This window comes from Leiobunum rupestre, chromosome 10, assembly GCF_980474605.1.
Source record: "Leiobunum rupestre chromosome 10, qqLeiRupe1.1.hap1, whole genome shotgun sequence".
Taxonomy (NCBI): domain Eukaryota; kingdom Metazoa; phylum Arthropoda; class Arachnida; order Opiliones; family Sclerosomatidae; genus Leiobunum; species Leiobunum rupestre.
The window spans coordinates 25,672,003-25,691,558 of record NC_143393.1 but is presented as its reverse complement, the minus strand read 5'-3'; the positions used below and the strand labels follow the sequence as shown (position 1 = coordinate 25,691,558).

General features: G+C 36.1%; 1 protein-coding gene across 2 annotated transcripts in view; it reads left to right on the top strand.

The window, feature by feature from the left end:
* The first annotated feature begins 497 nt into the window (after positions 1-497).
* LOC149925202 (macrophage mannose receptor 1-like) overlaps positions 498-19,556 on the top strand; it is a 72,130-nt gene continuing 53,071 nt past the window's right edge. Inside the window, exons 1-6 of one of the 2 annotated variants that reach the window (XM_090161106.1) lie at positions 498-875; positions 7,223-7,410; positions 8,885-9,056; positions 15,325-15,459; positions 16,235-16,366; positions 17,090-17,238. In XM_090161106.1, coding sequence (XP_090017232.1) covers positions 818-875; positions 7,223-7,410; positions 8,885-9,056; positions 15,325-15,459; positions 16,235-16,366; positions 17,090-17,238 — 834 coding nt within the window. In that variant the 5' untranslated portion in view covers positions 498-817. Of the gene's footprint in view, positions 876-7,222; positions 7,411-8,884; positions 9,057-15,324; positions 15,460-16,234; positions 16,367-17,089; positions 17,239-19,556 lie in introns of those variants that run through there. The other variant, XM_090161107.1, reaches the window with a different exon arrangement.

The following is a 19,556-nucleotide window of genomic DNA, read 5'->3' as shown; positions in this document are numbered from 1 at the left end:
TCCCGAGTTTTCACCAAGTGCCACCATCTGGATCGAACCCGGCTCCTCTGATGGTTTCGGATTGCCAAGAATGTATTCACGTAAACAGATAATATGGTGTCATATGTGTTCAGAGTAATAAAACACGCGAATAGGTAGAATAGTCCATAATGAAAAGGAACCAAAAAGCTAAACCCGAAACAAATTTCAAGAAATTAAAAAAACTTATTTCTTCAAATTTGTTTAGGGTAAAGCTTTTTTGTTCCGTTTCATTTTTAATTATTCTACCTATTCGCGTGTTTTATCACTCTTTGCAATGCAGCCCATAGCTGTGGTTCTTATTCATTTCACATTTCGTAATATTTGTTCAGCTTGTCACATCCCTCCATATCTAAAACTAAGTTTTTAATTTAACGTTTGTTTGCTTATTCAGTGGTAGTAAAGAGGAGAATATATAAAAAAATCATACCAGCCAATTAGCTGATTAATCTGTGTATTTCCAGACACGGAAAGCGATGGAAAAGCGAAGCGAAGAGCTACAACCCGTTCAAAGCTTCTATTGGTTTCGACAGTACTGTCGAGTTACGTTAACTGTAAAGAAACCGGCTTTCCACCGCTTCTACTTGGACAAGGTAAAAGGCGAGATAAGAGGCACTCGATTCTCAACAATGCTCGAAAGACGAAATTAAAAACAATAGAAGAATGAGAAGATTACGAACTAAGGGGTGTATCTACTATCATATGACAGGCTGCGGTTTCGCCAAGTTTTGGCCGAGACATTTGAAAACCTCTTTAATTCTTTAACAAGTACGTCTGACAGCGTGAGAAATATGCAATAATGGGTTTAAATAAAATAACAGTTATTTCTTTTCTACTGACTTTAATTTCAAAACAAGGTAAGTTAAAACTAATGTACCCTTATTCTGAAACATAAGATAAAATAATTATTACGGCATAGATTTTCCATTTAATTAATTTTAAATCTATTAAAATAATTTAATCAATTTTTCGAATCGGAGAGGTCCCCACGGCATCGCCGAAAAATAATACGCGAAATCTTAAGGATTCAAAAACAAACCTTTTTCTAAATAACATTATGTTACGTATATACTATATACGAGGGGCTGATCACTCCGCGTAATCGGTGTACAGAGCCGTACCTTTGACTGTACTAATGGGATTACGCGTAATCTTTGAAGTCCCTGCCTTTGGCAGTGCTAATCTAAGCGTAATCTGGTGTACAGACTTTCTAAGAGTGGTTAGCTCTTCGACTATATATATATATTATCAAAATGATCTTTTCTTTAGCTATTCCTTCATGACTTTTAGTGGTTTGTTGCGCAAGTAATTCCCAACATAAAGAATGTGTCAGTGGTTATATTCCATTTAAAATGTTGCGGAAACCATTTTATAAAGCACTTTCGCTCCATATCGTTCCGTAAAGCGATAGTAAGAAAATAGAAATTAAAATAAACAAGTCAGATCGACTAAACGTTTGAAATTTCGGTTTAACCCCAAATAGATTGGTCAAAACACCAAGTAACACTCCATTTTAATTCGTCTCCCCCCCCCTTTATTTGACATATTTCACTTTTTTACTCGTACCATAATGAACAATCCACTGTATATCAATAATAGTGGTTGATACTTAAAATATTCGTATTTTAGCTAAAGCCAAGTACACGAAAAACGTATTAGTGGAAGGACAATACTAAATTTGAAAGGATGAAGATGGGGCTAAAAACAATTGAAGGAAGTGCGCTACGATACAAATCATTTCTATTCTGAAATCAATGTCCTGGTGTTTATTTATACAAAAATTATAATATTCCCACGATATTTGAAATCGTTATATAGAAAATATTGTAGAACAGGGACAGTGCAAGGAAATTACTTGTTTACCCGCATTACCACATAATTACTAAAAATGGATTACATTGCTTTCTTCAAACATTATTTATGATGGTTTTCGTGTTGCCTCATTTAAAAAAAATGTTTCTAAAGTTTTTTGTAGAGAGTACAAATATTTACAAATTGTTCTCTACTGAAATCTGTGGGTACAATTTCCACCTTCATTAAATAATTTCAAATCAAGTTTGCGCTAATTCCGTTGAGTCTAAGAGCAAAACAAAATTATTTTTAAGCACAAAAACATTCAGCATATTATTTAAAAATACTTAATTATTTTATTTATTTTATTACATTTTTCACTCATTTTAATTTAATGATTTAGTAATTATTAGTTGGTTATAATTTGAAATGTTGATAGATCGAATGTTGAAAATGTCAGAAATCTGAAGGTGCGTTTAGAATTTCCCTATGATGAGTAGTCTCTTCGATAACTAACAATTATAACACTGAGCGATCTAGTGTAAAAACGGTCTCGTTTATAATTTCTGATGTACTGTTCTAAGCTAGCAAAGCGTTCTCAGTTTGCGAGTCCAATAGACTGAGATAAAATGTATCACACGTACGAATTTGGAATATAATGAATACCTTTACTTACGCTCCACTGTTAGTAAAATGTTTTTACGAAAAAAACATGAAATGGATATTAACTATAGTTGTATGTCATTGGGCCAGGAAATATCGTTTTAATTTTATACGACGTCGCATTATTAACATAATAACAATAAGTATGTCAATTAGGAAACATCAGAATTATTGCGCAATCTAGGTTTAGTTCAGAACAGAGATCCCTAGCATCAAAAGTGACATAAGACCCAAAAGTGTGTCAACTCTACCTTTGCGCCCGTTAAAATATTTACTGAGAGCTAGTCTCACAACAGACTACATAACCTACTAGTTGGAACAGTACTAGCAACTGTATATTTAGTCTATGGTCTGGCGCGATTATCTCTCTTCGATTTACTCGCCCGTAGACATACGTTCTAAAACGCCTCACTCGGCGGCGCTGGAGAAAATTTCAAATTTTGATGACGTATTTTCCACCCTCTCTCCCACTCCCTCTTTTTACTTCGAGACAAGCACCTATTAAACATTCTACCGTACTGACATACTTTTGGGTCTTATGTCGCTTTTGCTAGCATGGATTAAAAAACTAAGGATATTCAGCAGAGCTAGAAACATTAAAAATACCTGTCACGAACGCTATATCGTTGGCGAAATCGTCCAAACGGATGTAATATGTTTTTGTTTCGTCACACGTGACCTAGGCGAGAGCGGAGGAGCGAAGAATGTTGAACAACGGTTACCACGGAGATGATTAAATTGATTATGTTTTCGAATTATACTTATGAAACATTAGGTCTGTCTTCATCAAACGATGTCAAAGAAATTTCCTATTAAGATTTATCATCGGATAAGCCTTTCAATTACGAAATTAGCATTTAATTTAGAATTTACATTAAGCCTTGGCTGAGTTGGGAATAAATAGACGTACAACTAAATCTAGAAGTTAAGTTAGAAGAAACCACCTATGGACTGTGAGAAGGATGATAAAATACGCGAAAAAGTAGATAAGTCCATAATTAAAAGGGATAATATAGCTAAATCCTAAACAAATTTGAAGAAATTTAAAAACTTACTAATAACTCGTACCGATAGGTCTTCGAGCAACGCGAAACTCGGATCAAATAGATCGTCGAGTAATAAACTAAATTAAAAATAAATAAAATAGCCAGAAATTCCAACGGTAGACCGGTTTCGTTCTATTTGGAACTCATCAGTACCGTGCGGGAAATCTGGCTGGCGACTATCAAATCGAAAAGAGAAACTAAGCCTAAACATTAAAAATTTCAAAACGCGTTGCATATAGCAACGGAAAGCCGAAAAGGGGGGAGTGTGGTGGAGAATAGTATATACGATAAGTTAAGTTAGAAGAAACCACCTATGGACTGTGAGAAGGATGATAAAATACGCGAAAAAGTAGGTAAGTCCATAATTAAAAGGGATAATATAGCTAAATCCTAAACAAATTTGAAGAAATTTAAAAACTTACTAATAACTCGTACCGATAGGTCTTCGAGCAACGCGAAACTCGGATCAAATGGATCGTCGAGTAATAAACTAAATTAAAAATAAATAAAATAGCCAGAAATTCCCGCACGGTACTGATGAGTTCCAAATAGAACGAAACCGGTCTACCGTTGGAATTTCTGGCTATTTTATTTATTTTTAATTTAGTTTATTACTCGACGATCTATTTGATCCGAGTTTCGCGTTGCTCGAAGACCTATCGGTACGAGTTATTAGTAAGTTTTTAAATTTCTTCAAATTTGTTTAGGATTTAGCTATATTATCCCTTTTAATTATGGACTTATCTACTTTTTCGCGTATTTTATCATCCTTCTCACAGTCCATAGGTGGTTTCTTCTAACTTAACTTATCGTATATACTATTCTCCACCACACTCCCCCCTTTTCGGCTTTCCGTTGCTATATGCAACGCGTTTTGAAATTTTTAATGTTTAGGCTTAGTTTCTCTTTTCGATTTGATAGTCGCCAGCCAGATTTCCCGCACGGTACTGATGAGTTCCAAATAGAACGAAACCGGTCTACCGTTGGAATTTCTGGCTATTTTATTTATTTTTAATTTAGTTTATTACTCGACGATCTATTTGATCCGAGTTACAACTAAATCTGGCTGGCGGGACCAATTTCGTTCAAAAAGGAGACTTATTCAACTTTATCGTTCTACCGTGGCGGCATCTGTCTTTAAAGGTGGCAACTATATTGCAATTGAATTTTTTCGCGAATCTGATGCGAAATTGAAATTTATGATTTCTCGTAACAAACAAACCTTTGAAGTTGTTTAAAAATAATTTTATTCTGTCAACACGATCCTTTTTAACTCAAGTTACGGTGAGTTAGCTAATAATTATTTATTTTTAGCCATGTAACTTTACAAAATATAGATGGCGCTACCGCCTAATTATAAAGATGAATTTCGTACGTTCTTATCAGAACAGGTCCCGCGTAACCATGGCAACCGAAATCGTAATTGTAATTCTCGCCGTATTATTCCCAATTCAATGGTAGTTATAAAATTAAAACCGTTAAATTCCAAACACGCTACGCAATGTTGCCAGATGTAAAAAAAGAAATTACGGTATATAAGCTCCAAAGTTATTGATTTCTTGGCACAATTATTTCACTTCCATTATGAGGGCTTGTTTTGAGAGATTGGCGAGCTTTTAAAAATTAGAAGTGATTTTTCGTGCTAAAACTACGAAATATTGCGGTTTTGGAACGTCGAGATTTAATGGAAACAAAGGCAACTAATAAACTTTTTGTGCTGAACATGAGTGCAAAATATTAGTGGATTCGAAAATTATGGAAAATATGTTATGTCCTATCAGAACTATTGAAAATATGGTACACTCTGTCTGAAAAGTTTGTTCGTCCTATAATTTAAAAATTTAAATGGGGATAATTTATTTTCTAGAAATGCTAGTAACAAAGTTCCTAGCTTGTTGAAAAGAACAGAAAAAGCCCTACAATACGCATATTTTGACATAAGGAAACTTATAGGTTTTGACCTATTTTCGTCTAAACTTTCCAAAATGTGGAATAGTAACTTTTTTGCCGCTTAGAAATTTGATTTTATATTGTGATTTTCATATTCCTCTGGGTCGATTTAAATAGGAAAAGTGTTTGGATTTTTAAATTTCAACCAATAGTTCGCGAGCTACGGCCTTTTAAATATTAGGAGAGAATACGCATTTAACTAATTGGCGGAGCACACAATACTAACATATCAAGAAGTCGATGAATAAAAGTTCGACGCCGAAACAACTTTCTTGATATGTTAGTATTGAGTGCTGCGCCAATTAGTTAAATGCGAATTCTCTCCTAATATTTAAAAGGCCGTAGCTCGCGAACTATTGGTTGAAATTTAAAAATTCAAACACTTTTCCTATTTAAATCGACCCAGAGGAATATGAAAATCACAATATAAAATCAAATTTCTAAGCGGCAAAAAAAGTTACTATTCCACATTTTGGAAAGTTTAGACGAAAATAGGTCAAAACCTATAAGTTTCCTTATGTCAAAATATGTGTATTGTAGGGCTTTTTCTGTTCTTTTCAACAAGCTAGGAACTTTGTTACTAGCATTTCTAGAAAATAAATTATCCCCATTTACATTTTTAAATTATAGGACGAACAAACTTTTCAGACAGAGTGTACACCTTATTAATTTTATTGCGAAAAGGCGTACCATATAGCACACTGTTAAAATTATGGTACGAACCGTACGACTTAAATTCCAAGTTGGAATTATTGAATCATGGATTAAACACTAAAGGATGTTCAACGAGCAAAAAAACGCAAAAATACTCTGTAACCTTGCCACCTAGCGGCGCGAGCCCGCAAACCGGAAATTGTTTTCTATCCAGGGGCAAATAAACAGGCATGGAATAATACTTCGTTTATATACTTACCAAAGATATTGATTTTAGGATTTGAAGCTTTGCAGATTCAACATTTTCACTTTTTACTATTTGTAATTTTAAACGAAATTGCAGATTGATAAAAGAAGCGTTTTTTGATCCATGTGGTTATAATCTTCAACTAAAAGAGCAGACGAAAATTACGAAATTACAAAAGCCCGCGAAATTATTAAAAAAAAAAGGAGATGGCGCTACAAAATCATAACCGGTGCCCCTAGGGGAGTTAAGCGCGGGTGAGGGAACACGTTAGCTAGTGGAACATCCTTTAGTGTTTAATCCATGATTGAATTGTACCATAATTATGGTACGTCTGGCAACGCTGACGCTACGAGAGCAGTTCGGGACACCTAGTTACACTTCTTTTAATAGAGATATCTAGCTCTGTTGAACATCCTTAGTTTTTTTAAATCCATGTCCCTAGTGTCTAAATATGGCCAAGGCGAAATATACTACTACCAAGGAGCTTAATTGGAGAGAAGGTCAGATGTCAAAATTAGGTTCGGACAGGAAATTAGCATTAAAACCACAGGAAGTGTTTTACTTATTGTTAATACGTTACTTATGGACGCCATCTATTATGTATATAACAAACTATTTTGGAGGTGTTCATCAACGCTTAAATGTTTTAAGTTCTTCAAAATGAATACAAAGAAACGTATATCAGCTGATGGATTCCTTATTTTTCCACCTTCTAAGGATCTCTAGCGATAGTTATCGCATTAAGACAAAACCTGCAAATTATATTCTACCAGCTTCATTTTGTACGAACGTATGTGGGCGATATTGTTTTTAATACATGCATATTTATCGCCATTTGTTAATTTCTTCCTAGCATTTAGCGAACTTATTGCGTGTACTAACGGTAAAGATGATTGGTTTATGAATGACGGATTTTGCTACAAATTCGTCGAAACGTCAGAGCGTCGCACCTGGGATGAAGCGGACAAGTATTGCAAAGACTTGAAATCCAATCTGTTGTCCATCACGTCAAAGACAGAGAACAACTACATTAAAAGTGTCGTAAGTACTGACCAATTTTTTGCAGTTTCGTCGATTCCATTGAGATAGAAAGAAATAGATACCATATTGAGAGTTCGAAATATAAAAGGGACCAAAATACGTGGCGCGATCTATGCGGGGCAAAATATACTAACGAATTTTTTTATCGGCGTTACTCCAAAAATTTATTTATTTATATTGAAGGTAAATGATTACGTTGATATTATTTTTAGCGTTGCTTTTAATTCTCCTGATGCTCGAATAGTAAGTTCCTTCTCCTTATAAAAATAATCTCCGTTTTCTAAAATCTATGCTTTTCATATACGGGGGGAGGGGGCGGAGGTCATAACTACTTTTCAATCTCGCAGATTTAATAGTCTAACTACTTCTTTCATTATCAATGGTTGCTAAGTGGATACAGAAAGTATAATCTATTATTTATTGACGTCAGAATTTATTGTAAATGATCATTAGCCAGTTATCAAAGAGTTATAACACCAGGCCCGTAGCCAGGATTTTTCAGTTGACGGGGCCCAGCAAATTTCTAAGGGACACCCTTAAAAATCAATTTGTTTCCAAAGACTACTTTGAAATGACCAAATCGAGCTTAAGGGTCCAAACGGGTCACACTGGCGCTTATCATTGGAACACGTGGTTTAAGTAGATATAAATTAAATTTATATAGAACGTGAATCGAAGTTGAATTACCAATCACCTTAGTTTGGTCTTCATATCTTTGTATTTTTACAACAAATTTATCCCCTAGGCACCACCTTAGGCCTAAGTCACCAAGCGACTTTTGAAGCCTTTAATTCATCGAAAATGTGTGGCAGCCCCTGTTTTCCAGCTACTTATTATCAGGGTTGCGATACATTTCCGGTATGAAATAAATAATTTAGAACGAAAAATGCATGGCAACCCTGTTAAAATAGCGTCTGCTTCACCATTGTCCACACGAAAGCTTCGGAAATCGGCCGCTTGAGGGAATAATGCCAATTTAGAACCTTCTATTATTCTGAACCATTGCACGTCATTACACAGTTAGTATACTTGGGTAAAAATGAATAAACGAGCACACCTTATAATCAATATTTGTACTTGATTACTTGCCATATTATTGTTTTTGCTACAGGTAAAACTATACTAATATAGTAAAGCAAGGTACACGAAAGAAAATAACATAGTTTGAACAGTTGGACGTAACTAAATATAATAAAATAATAGGATATTTTTTATTGATTTTGTTTACTTTGATATTTTTCTAGGGGCACAATGATATTTTTAAGGAGGCACAGAACATTTTGAGAATATTTGAAATTTAGTTACTTTCAACTTATTAACCTAAGGGAAGATTATCTTTTAATTGGCCTTCTATTTCTACTGTGTAAAGTGCTCAACCAATCAAAAAGCCTATTGTATGCCTTTTAAGCATAATGATCCAAAACGCATTTATTTCGATGCTATTTAAGTGGTCCCTTTGGTTTTTTTTATTCAGTTTGAAAGTGCTGAACTTATCAAAGAGCCAAGTGCCTGGATTGGTCTCAGCGCGTATTTACAAGACTCGTTTAAGTGGTCCGATGGATCTGTTACCAATTTCTTCAACTGGAAAGACCGAAAAGCGCCCGAGGCTAACAGGCAGAAATCATGCGTTATCATTCTTGAGTCAGGTAAAGTATACAACTTTATAAAGCAACTAAGCCTGTAAAATACAACGCTTGCTTACGATTACCTAAGTTTGCAAGTATTTCACTTAAAACACGTCTCGGCTATGAAATAAAATAATTATGTAGCATTGCGCTTTCGAACTTAAGCCGAAAACGACTCATCTGCCATCTATTGTTTTCCTGGTTAAGATAGCAGTTTACCCATCTCAGCCAGCGTAGTTAATTAAGAACTAGTTAAACGATAGGAATTAGGGCAAATCAGAACGCAAAGGATTAATAAGTTAATTAAGAAAACGTTTAATATTAGAAAATAACTGTTTACAACCCTAAGTTTATAAAACCCTAAAAGCTAAATGGCCCCATTCCCTACTACTACTAAATAAATTAACTAAAATAAAAAACAATGGAAAGACTGGCATTAATTCATGAAATAGACAATTAAACCACAATAGACAAAAAAATAAAATAATTGGTTCGTTAGTAACGGTTCATAATTAGTTTGATTCGAGTGATGAAACGGGGTACCCCTTACACTATGGCGCGGACAGTTAGCGATAACGGAGACGAACTCCTCAATGTAGAGAACACGAAGTTCTGGGTGATGCCAACGAATGGCCTAAGTAAGTAAGTTAGGTATCCCGGTATGAATTGTCCTTATCTACTTTGTTGGCTCATGAGAGCGCTGCTCCGTCGTCCTAGGACTGCAGGATCGATCCCGTCAACCGAGCGTGGCTGGTTGCTGGTCGAGGCGTTCCATCTGCGAGGTAGACTACACTAATTTAAAACATTCGTGACTGCGAGGCGTAGACTTCCAGCCTCTGGTCGTTGGAGTACTTCTCGGGATCGAAGTTGAAGACGAGTTTCTTATCGGATGTCCGAACTCGAACTCACTCTTTGCGTCGATTCATTTCTTTTCACCTTCACTATTGCACCACCACACGTTTCTTTCCAGGACTTTCCAAAACTGCGTCACTGCCATCCCAGGGAATTCCGCGAAATATAATATAATGAACCGAACCAACTTTCCCGATACATTTCAAAATAGTCATACACAAAAGTGTTAAACCCTTAGCGTTTTTTCATTTGTTAAGAAACGAGGGGATATTATCGGTTTAAAAGCCGCTGACCAAGAGCGGAAACCAGCGACCTTCACCAACTATACTCTTTCCCAGATGTTTTGAAACTGTTTGATATAGGCCTATATTTTACTATTTGCATTATTATACATATTAATTAATTATTGGTGGCAATGCGTACTAAAATGCATAATACCCGAAATACTAAATTATCCAGAGAACGGTTGTTGAATGTGGTAATTGCATAAACTATACTATTCCTAGTGGACTTTAACCCACTTCTGATATAAAATGTGTGGTCAAAACTCGGAACTACTCCTTCCGCGTTGAGTTTGCAAGTTTTCTCCCCACTGGTTTAAGGGGTTTTCCCCCGAGTTCTTTGGTTTCTCCCTTCTATAAAAACTTGTCGAGGTTAACGGTAATAGTTAGTGTAAGAGCTTGCTACCACCCTCCTACGCATTGTAACCCGGCCACCTGGATTAATGGCTTTAAAAGTCGCTTGGTGATTTAGGCCTAAGGTGGTGCCTTGGGTATTAGCCTAGCTAATTATTATTAATACGCTAGTTTTTATGTACACGACATTTACAAGGGCAACCAATTTCAATAGCTAATGTAGTTTGAGCAACTTGTTACCAAGTTTTCGTTCTTTATATTTGATCTCAAGTATTTTAAGTTTAATTGAAGGATTTTTCTGGATAAAAGCAAAATACATACATGTTTAAGTTAGGCAAGGTCAAAGCGTTCTCAGCTTTCCAAAGTGAGAGTCCCAAGTCGTGTGTTAATGAGAGGGTTTTTAAACCAAATGTTTTTCGTGGAGTAAAAGTTGGGAGGGAAAAAGGGATAGTATAATTTGCGGTGGGAATGAAGTTAGAAAATAGAAGTGCCGCCTGGTGAGAATCGTCGGAAGGTAGGTAGCTTTTAAGAAGAGTAAGCTTTAATAAATTTTGAACCAACTTGACGATATTTATTGTTTAGTAAAAATTTCGCATATGAAAGTACAGAAGTACTTTCACCAGTAAAGTTACAATTTTTAAAACTCAAGCTCGTGTTGAAAAATCAACATTACAATGAAACATTTAATGTGTTCGGTGAATTTTTAGAATTGGGGTTTGATTTCCAAGATGAATAAAATACTTGACAGTGGCGTAACTAGGTCACACCCCGTAAACACAAATAGCTCAATTGGATGATCAACGGATAATATATTATATCCAGGTTTGATGTAAATTAGATATTCACTAGATATCCAGATGTCATAGGTTTGAAGATACAGTAAATATCAAATCGCAGGATATTCAAAATCCGCGGTATATTATACAGACATGCTAGAGATATAAAAAAGCCTTTTTTTGCGATAAATATATTACACGTGTATAGTAAATTTTTCAGAAAACGTGATTTTACTTAGAAAACTGATAACCCGGATGCAGTAAGGATATCTCTCTGATATCGTGATCAAAGCAGAAACTTGATATATCTGGCAAAGCATATTAGGATTTACACTGGATACGCAATTATGGACTGTACATTTCGGAATTTTGGATATTGTCAGAAAACATATTGGAGAAATAACAGATAAAGTATTCAGGGCTGGTATAATATGAGTTTATTAAGGGCAGTGGCGCACAGGTAGATGATTCCAAAAAGGTTCTACCACACCTCTGACTTCGGTCAGGTAGGCCAAATCCGATCGTATCAAAGCTATGTAGAACTAAAACGTGACGAGGAACACTGTTCTATTGAAAACCATCTTCGTAACTCTTACGGTTTTCGAAATACTTACTGGATGACCTTGAAGACATGTTTCAAGGTCATCGACATTTTTATAGAAGGTATTCCCCCTACCCACTCTACGCGACCTGAAAATTTAAAATTACTACCTAAAACAGGTTTGAAGATATTCGTGTGGGTCCATTATTTAGTGAGATATTTTTTCACTCTAAATTCAATTTGTAAATTTTATACGAAGAATAATTCACGTTGAATTGATATTATTTTATCTAACATAAATTGTTTCCAACGAAACTTTTTTATTTGGTTTTAAGACTACTATTACATTAAGTACTTAGCCTAATATCTATGTTTAAAATTCCATGTCAATTGGAGTTGTAGTTTTTGAGTTATTAGGCATAAATCACGCCAAAGGAATTCCGTGATCGAGGAGCTTCGCTCGCTACGCTCCTATACACTCTTTTTCGCGGTCTTTTCGACCCCTCTTTTTGGCCGCCCGCTAGTCGGCCAGCCTTGGAAATAACGGTGGTCAGGTGGTCAAAGACCAGTTTATTAATTGCTCAGACCAGTTTATTCATTCGAAATTTGGGCAGTCACTGGTCACCGTGTCCAGTTTATTATTTCGAAATAATATCAAATAATAGGAGATGACCAGTTTATTATTTCGAAATAATATCAAATAATAGGAGATGACCAGTTTATTATTTCGAAATAATATCAAATAATAGGAGATGACCAGTTTATTATTTCGTAATAATATCAAATAATAGGAGATGACCAGTTTATTATTTCGAAATAATATCAAATAATAGGAGATGACCAGTTTATTATTTCGAAATAATATCAAATAATAGGAGATGACCAGTTTATTAATTCAAAGTTTCTATCAAGTTTGATTTCCCTATTCACCGAATTTCTATGTACCGCGTCGAGGCATTGCAGAGCAGCCTTGGAAATAAGGTTTTTTTTTAAACTGGTCCTTCTGACCAGTGACCCCCTAGCATATGAATGATTAAACTGGTCCTTATGACCAGTGACCCCCTAGCTTATGAATTATTTAACTGGTCTCATATAAAATGTTCTAATGTCATTTATAAGCCTAAAAAACCTATATTACATGTTTAGAAGTTAGATTATGTTGGTAACATTAACTTTACACGTATTCAAAATAGTTAACTTTATTTTATGAGTACCACAAGAATAGTACAATATAGTACTATCTCACCTAAGACTTCTACCATAGCCTAGAAGACCCTCGTAATTTACCGTATTATCTCTCTTTCTCTAGGCCCTGTAACTCCAGAGTCCCCGGTCCGATAACGCGTAGCCAGGGTAGCCTACCGTACTTGGGGGAAAGCGAGACTTAGATGATTGAGGGTTTGAGGCCGGAGGGGGGTTAGACAGTTCCACTCGTTTGAGGGATGCGAGCGAAGGGACTCTACATAAAACCTCGACGTGCGGCCGCGGCGGTAGTAAGCGGAGTCTCTGTACATAGAAATCCAGTGAATAGGGAAATCAAAATTGATAAAAAATCTTGAATTAAAAGGTCATCTCCTCTTATTTGGAATTATTAAACTGGTCACCTTCTGTTTTTTTGTTATTATTTCGAATTAATAAACTGGACACGGTGACCAGTGACCCCCCAAATTTTTAATAAATAAACTGGTCTGAGCAATTAATTAACTGGTCCTTGACCACCTGACCACCGTTATTTCCAAGGCTGTTGCAGAGTACCTCGCTCGCATCCCTCGAACGAGTCAAACTGTCGAAGCCCCTCAAAGCCTCAATCCTCTAGTCTTGGGTTCCCCGGAGTACGTTAGGCTACGCGGTAACGGACCGAGGACTCGGGAGCTACGGGGCCTAGAGTAGAGAGAGAATACTTTAAATTACTATGGCAGTAGTCTTATATGAGATAGTACTATATAGTACTATTCTTGCGATACTCATAAAATAAAGTTAACTATTTTTAATACGTTTAAAAATAATGTTACCAACTTAATCTAACTTCTAAACATGTATAGTTATTTTTAGGCTTATAAAATGACATTAGAACATTTTATATGAGACCAGTTTAATAATTCATAAGCTAGATGGACACTGGTCATAATGACCAGTTTAATAATTCATAAGCTAGATGGACACTGGTCATAATGACCAGTTTAATAATTCATAATCTAAGGGGTCCCTGGTCATAAGGACCAGTTTAAAAAAATACCTTATTTCCAGGGCTGTAGTCGGCCATTACCTGGAACCACCGGTGGGGGTCTAGGCTCGGGTCTTTGGTCAAAGGATATGGAGAATGGGGGTTAAGGGGGGTAAACTCAACATGAACGCGTAGCTTTTTTCTAGGAACCTTGGAACGCGCCCAGCAAAATTCCCCAAAAAAGAGTGTATAAGTAGCATTGAAAAGACAAATTTTTCTACGTATTTCGCTGGACGCTCAAAATGTCGCTGGTAGTTTCTATCAAGTTAAAATTCTTCTATAGTTGGGTGAAGTAGGATACGCGATAAAGAAAAACAAACGTGTTTGGACGTTTTTCATAATTTTCTTGTGAATTAGTGCTTCATCCTTATAATATTGTGCTACAGAGGGACATGGAAGGATAAGGGTTATAGATATTTATAAACTAGAATACTTCTGGAATCGCGAAATATGACTACTCGTTTATAATTATTTAATCATTTTTTAAAATCTAAGAATTATTCTCATCTTTACACTTTTTAAGAATAACTTAGATTTTAGATGTCCATAGAAAGAGCTAAATTTATTTTTTTAAATTGTAAAAATATTTAAACAATGCGCCAAATAACCGAAACTAAAAATATACTTGTATAACATAGAAGTAATTGGTTTTAATTTATGGTTTTTAGTATACGAGAATTCGATCACAAAACGTATGCAAGTTTTTGTCAACGAGTTTAATCACTTTAACAGGTTCTATGGCCTCCGCGGAATAATATATGATTTGTACACCGAAAAATTAGGTTTTACAGTATGCTATCGATATGAAGTCATCATAAAATACGAAAAAAATTATTTTACATCGATATAAAATTTTGCTCAAATGCCCACTTTTTTTCCCGTTTCGTCCCACTGTGCGTCGTAAAGAACTCGTGCAGGCATCGGGTCGAGGCTTAATTGTTTTAAGCTTCATATTTTCATCCCCAGAGATGCTTCTAGGTACGACGCCAATTTTACGTCATTGCAGCCATAATTAACAGTTATTTTCACTAACTTACACACTTACGAATATAAGTATCGACGTACACCAATATTATACTAAAAACCGAGGGGAAGTTCACTCCTTCGCAGAGTGCAGAAGTTATCAAGGTTATCAATTTAATCGGATTAAATTTAATACAGCCAAAGCTACAGACATAAAATTTAATCAGATTTAATCAACTAAGAGTGCAGATTTAATCATGGGAGTGAAAATAATTTTGATTTTCGTATTTCTGCCCAGGTTTCTGGGCAGCGATGGACTGTGATGTCCAGCTGGAAAGTTTCATCTGTAAGAAAGACAACACGACAATCGAGCCACCCACGGAGCCACCAATTCGAGAGGGAAATTGCTTGAGCAACCGATGGTTCAAATTCAGTTGAGTATATATTTTACAGTCGATTCCGAAAGTTATCCTACGTTATTAAGTCATGTATTCCAATTCCCCAAGCTTAAAGGATGACAAAGTAACAGAAAACGTTATGATGTAGGGGAAGTAGGCCTTCGCAAGACATAGTGCACGAAACTTTATTATAACACCCAATCTGGTGCATTTTATCCAATGGATTTCTGGTTACACATCTTAGTCTCTTTAAACAACGTGGCGATGTGATTGCTTACAACAATATAGACCTTTTTTCTTAGCGACCCTGGACGCCTGGTTATCATTTAGAGCTCGAACATTAGGGTGAAAATTATGTAAAAAAAATATTAATAGAAAAGCCGATACCAATATCAAAGTGATTGGAGAAATAACTAATTTTTAGAGCCCTCCGGTAACATCAAACGAATACAATAATTTTACTGTTCTTCTAAAAGATATGAAATCGGCGGATTTAACTACACCATGATCAAAGCGTTTTATATTTACCACCTCAACATCTTGAAATTCTTACACTTTGAAAATATTTTTTATCTAATGCACGATAGCGTTTACTCACCTTAATTCTTATAATTATTCATTGTTCGTAAAATCATGGTTAATTTGTGAGTCAGTTTTAGTGGAGCGTCTGTAGGGTAAAGCCATGGCAGCTATGTTGGTATACAATTTCTTTCTACAAGAAAAAGTATGAGTGACGTTATATGGCGTCATAGAGTCAGCTCCCTCATGGACAAAGGTGTAATCTACTTGCTTACCATATTTCATTTTTAGAAAACAAATGTTACCGACCATTCAGTGACCACGATGTTCTGGACGGAGGAGCCAAAACCTTCGACGAAGCTGTCAAAAGTTGCCAAAAGTTCAATGCCACATTAGCGTCGATACACAGTGAAGAAGAACAAGGTACGGAGATTTATTCCATTTCATTAAGTTTAAATTAACTTTACATATACAAGTAAATTTTAAATTTAACTGATAGCCTTTCAAAAAGGCGAATACGCGTACCATCCTTTTGCAGGCACCAGTTTATGAATCGGAAAATATTTCATTAATTAACAGTTCAGCGATAAATATATTGTTGGCGCCATGTTATCGGTTGGCACACGCTTTTCATCGTGAAATGGTGGGATAGGCATATTGACACAATATTTCCTAAAGTCATTGTGTACCTTTTAACCAAAGCATTTTAAAGCATACCCAAAAATAAGAATTTCAGCTTCTTTTCATGAATGTATTCATTTCAACCACGAATTCCCCTTTTTAGTATTTGGTTTTTAGGTGGGTGGTGCCTTGCTGTGGCTTACGAAATTACTTTCGTCGTTCTGGAAAAAGGCTTTGTCCTTGAATTGATCCACAAAACGTTTTCGAGATTGCTCATTTTTACCGGCAAATTACTGGTCACTTTTATAAATACCTCTACTAATACAAAACCAGTCGATAAAAATACAGCTTTAATCTTAATAACATTTAATGATAACTAACTATAATAACTATGCTTCTCAAATCCACGTGACGAAGGGCAAACTACCTCACGCAGTTGCGACAGTTCAATATTCCTAGATGTGTCTCATTCATTGTGGGTGTCTGTCCATAGAAAAACACTAAAAATATGTCTAAATTAAATAGATTTTATGACGCTTTGCGTTGGTGCTTTCAATTCCTCTTCGTGGATTGGTTTGAAACGGCCTCAGTGGAGTGAAAATGATGAACACGAGTGGGTCGACAACTCGATTATTGATTTCAGCAACTGGAATAAAGGGGAGCCTTCCAATACAGTGAGTGAATTTAATTATCTTAAATAGGCCAGGACAGAGAAAATAAAAATGGGCCGTATACGGGGAATTTTAGGTAAAAGCTGGATTTTGGGGTAGAAATAGTACTAACCATTAGAAACAATATACTGAAAGTCCCAAGCCGAAGGACGCTTGCGTTCCAAGATGGCGGCCATTCAAGATGGCCGACGCGTGATTTACTATATTGCCTATACCTTCGGTTCTAATTGTCGCAATGATTCGTACTATATATCAATTAAAAGCTACAACCATGCACTATATTTCATTTGATATAATGTTATTAGCTTTCTGGAGCCAATTTGGAAATTCCACGCTTTTTAAATTGACCCACCCAATTTTCTTTTGACAATTTTGAATATTATTCAAAACCCACATACAAATTAAAATATTTGTGTCCATTGACAAATATAATTGAAACATATCTTTCATTCGAGATATTGTTGAAGAAAATCCAACTAACAGGAGTAAAGATATTTGAAATTTAATGTTTCAAAATTTCAAAAACAAATTGGTCAAGACCAAACTAAATAAAGCCGGTTGATAAATTAATTAACGAATTAATCCTCCTAGAGATAACAATGGCGAAATAAATGCAAAACTTTATACTTTTATGTTAAGTCTTTAGCGTTCTAGTTCGAATCGCCACCATTTTCCAATATGGACGCTAATTTACGCTTATATTTTGGCAGCGAAAGTCGCTAAAAATACTATTTCAGCTGCAAAATTACTATCGAATGATTTTTTCGACGGTTTTTTTTTATTTTGGTTACCTAGCTGGGTATCTTTTACCAAGGTTTTTCGATTTTTAACAGGAATGAATTTTACAAGGATTAAATTTTCGTGACGTCTTCCCGGCACGCTAGTGACGTCTGGCGCTCAGAACCTCATTTAAATTTAACGGCCATCGAAAGGGGGGGGGGGAGGGAGCACAAGAGAACACCGACCGACTTATTGTGGTTACTGCAATTAGCGTAGTGCAAAAAAATAATATTCCTGTCACCATAGTCTTACCGTAAATGGGTTAGAGTGTGCAATAACTGGTGGCTTTACCGGGGAGTCGGGGTCCGGCCCTTGTAAGCCATAAGGGCGGTGGCGCACTTGGAGATGTTAGCTCTGATCAAATGGTCCTATCTCCACCTCCGACTTCGGTCAGGTTTGGGCTGGAAACTGAGCTTAAACTCGGGCTATCGGAGAGGGTTCAGGCAAACTGGCCGCCTCGGCGGATTGGGTAGTCTGCTGTGGGGTGGCGAGCCTCCGTATGAGGGCACGGTGGTCCTGTTTCCCGGCCTTTTGGAGCCTACTGGGATCCCCGGTGACAGCTGTGCCAGGTTAAAGGGACCGCTGTGTGCCCGTAAATCCCCTTAAGGAGCTCTATCCAAAGGGTTTGACTCTTTACCTACGTAGGTAGGGTGTCGGCTGGAGTTGCCATAGCATCCACTCTTAATCCCACTGCTGTGTGCGAAGTGGGGATTGTTCCCCCCGTTGCTGCACCTTCTGCTGGGTTGAGTGGCTTGCGTCTAGGGTGCGACCATCAGTATTAGGGTTCTGCTACCCATGCTGGATTTGTCACCTGTCCGGGCTTGGGGACGCTGGCGTAGGGCACTATGATGATCGGCCTCCGGTGGTATGGCCCCTGTTGCTAGGTACACCGGGCTATAAATTCTGACACACTGTCACCATAGTCTCTTTTAGTATCACTTACCGATTAGGATATAAATTTATAGTACACTTTAAGAAATTGTGGTGTTGATTGAACTTGATTCAAACCGTTTTAACACTATTTGTACACTTTTTCATGAGTCGAAATTTGACACTGCTAGGGGCGTTTTATTACACAAATCAAACCCCGTATTAACACCCTCAAGATTTTTGTCTTAAAAATACAGGGTAAAAATTAAGATTTAAAACTCCTTTTCCACACTATTTAAACACTGTTTTCTCATTCTTTGTTTGTGACACAAAATATTTCCAATAACCGTGTAATAACACACCTTTAAATAGTCATTTTGAAACTTGTAAGCTTTAAATCACACCTTTAAAGGTGTTAATACACCCATTTCAAGAGTAAAATCACACCCGCGAAGGAGTTAAATAACCACTTTAAATATAACAAGTTGGCAAGCCAAAATATACCTCTCCACGGAAGAATTGTCCCTAGTGGTATTAATTTATCGAGATAACCCTTAAAGATATATCTCCGCAATTTAGAGTTATTTGTTAAAAATGTTATCCCAGTTCTATCCCGCCCGGTATAAAATTTTAATTATAATTAAAGTAATTGAGACGAAACGACCAATTTT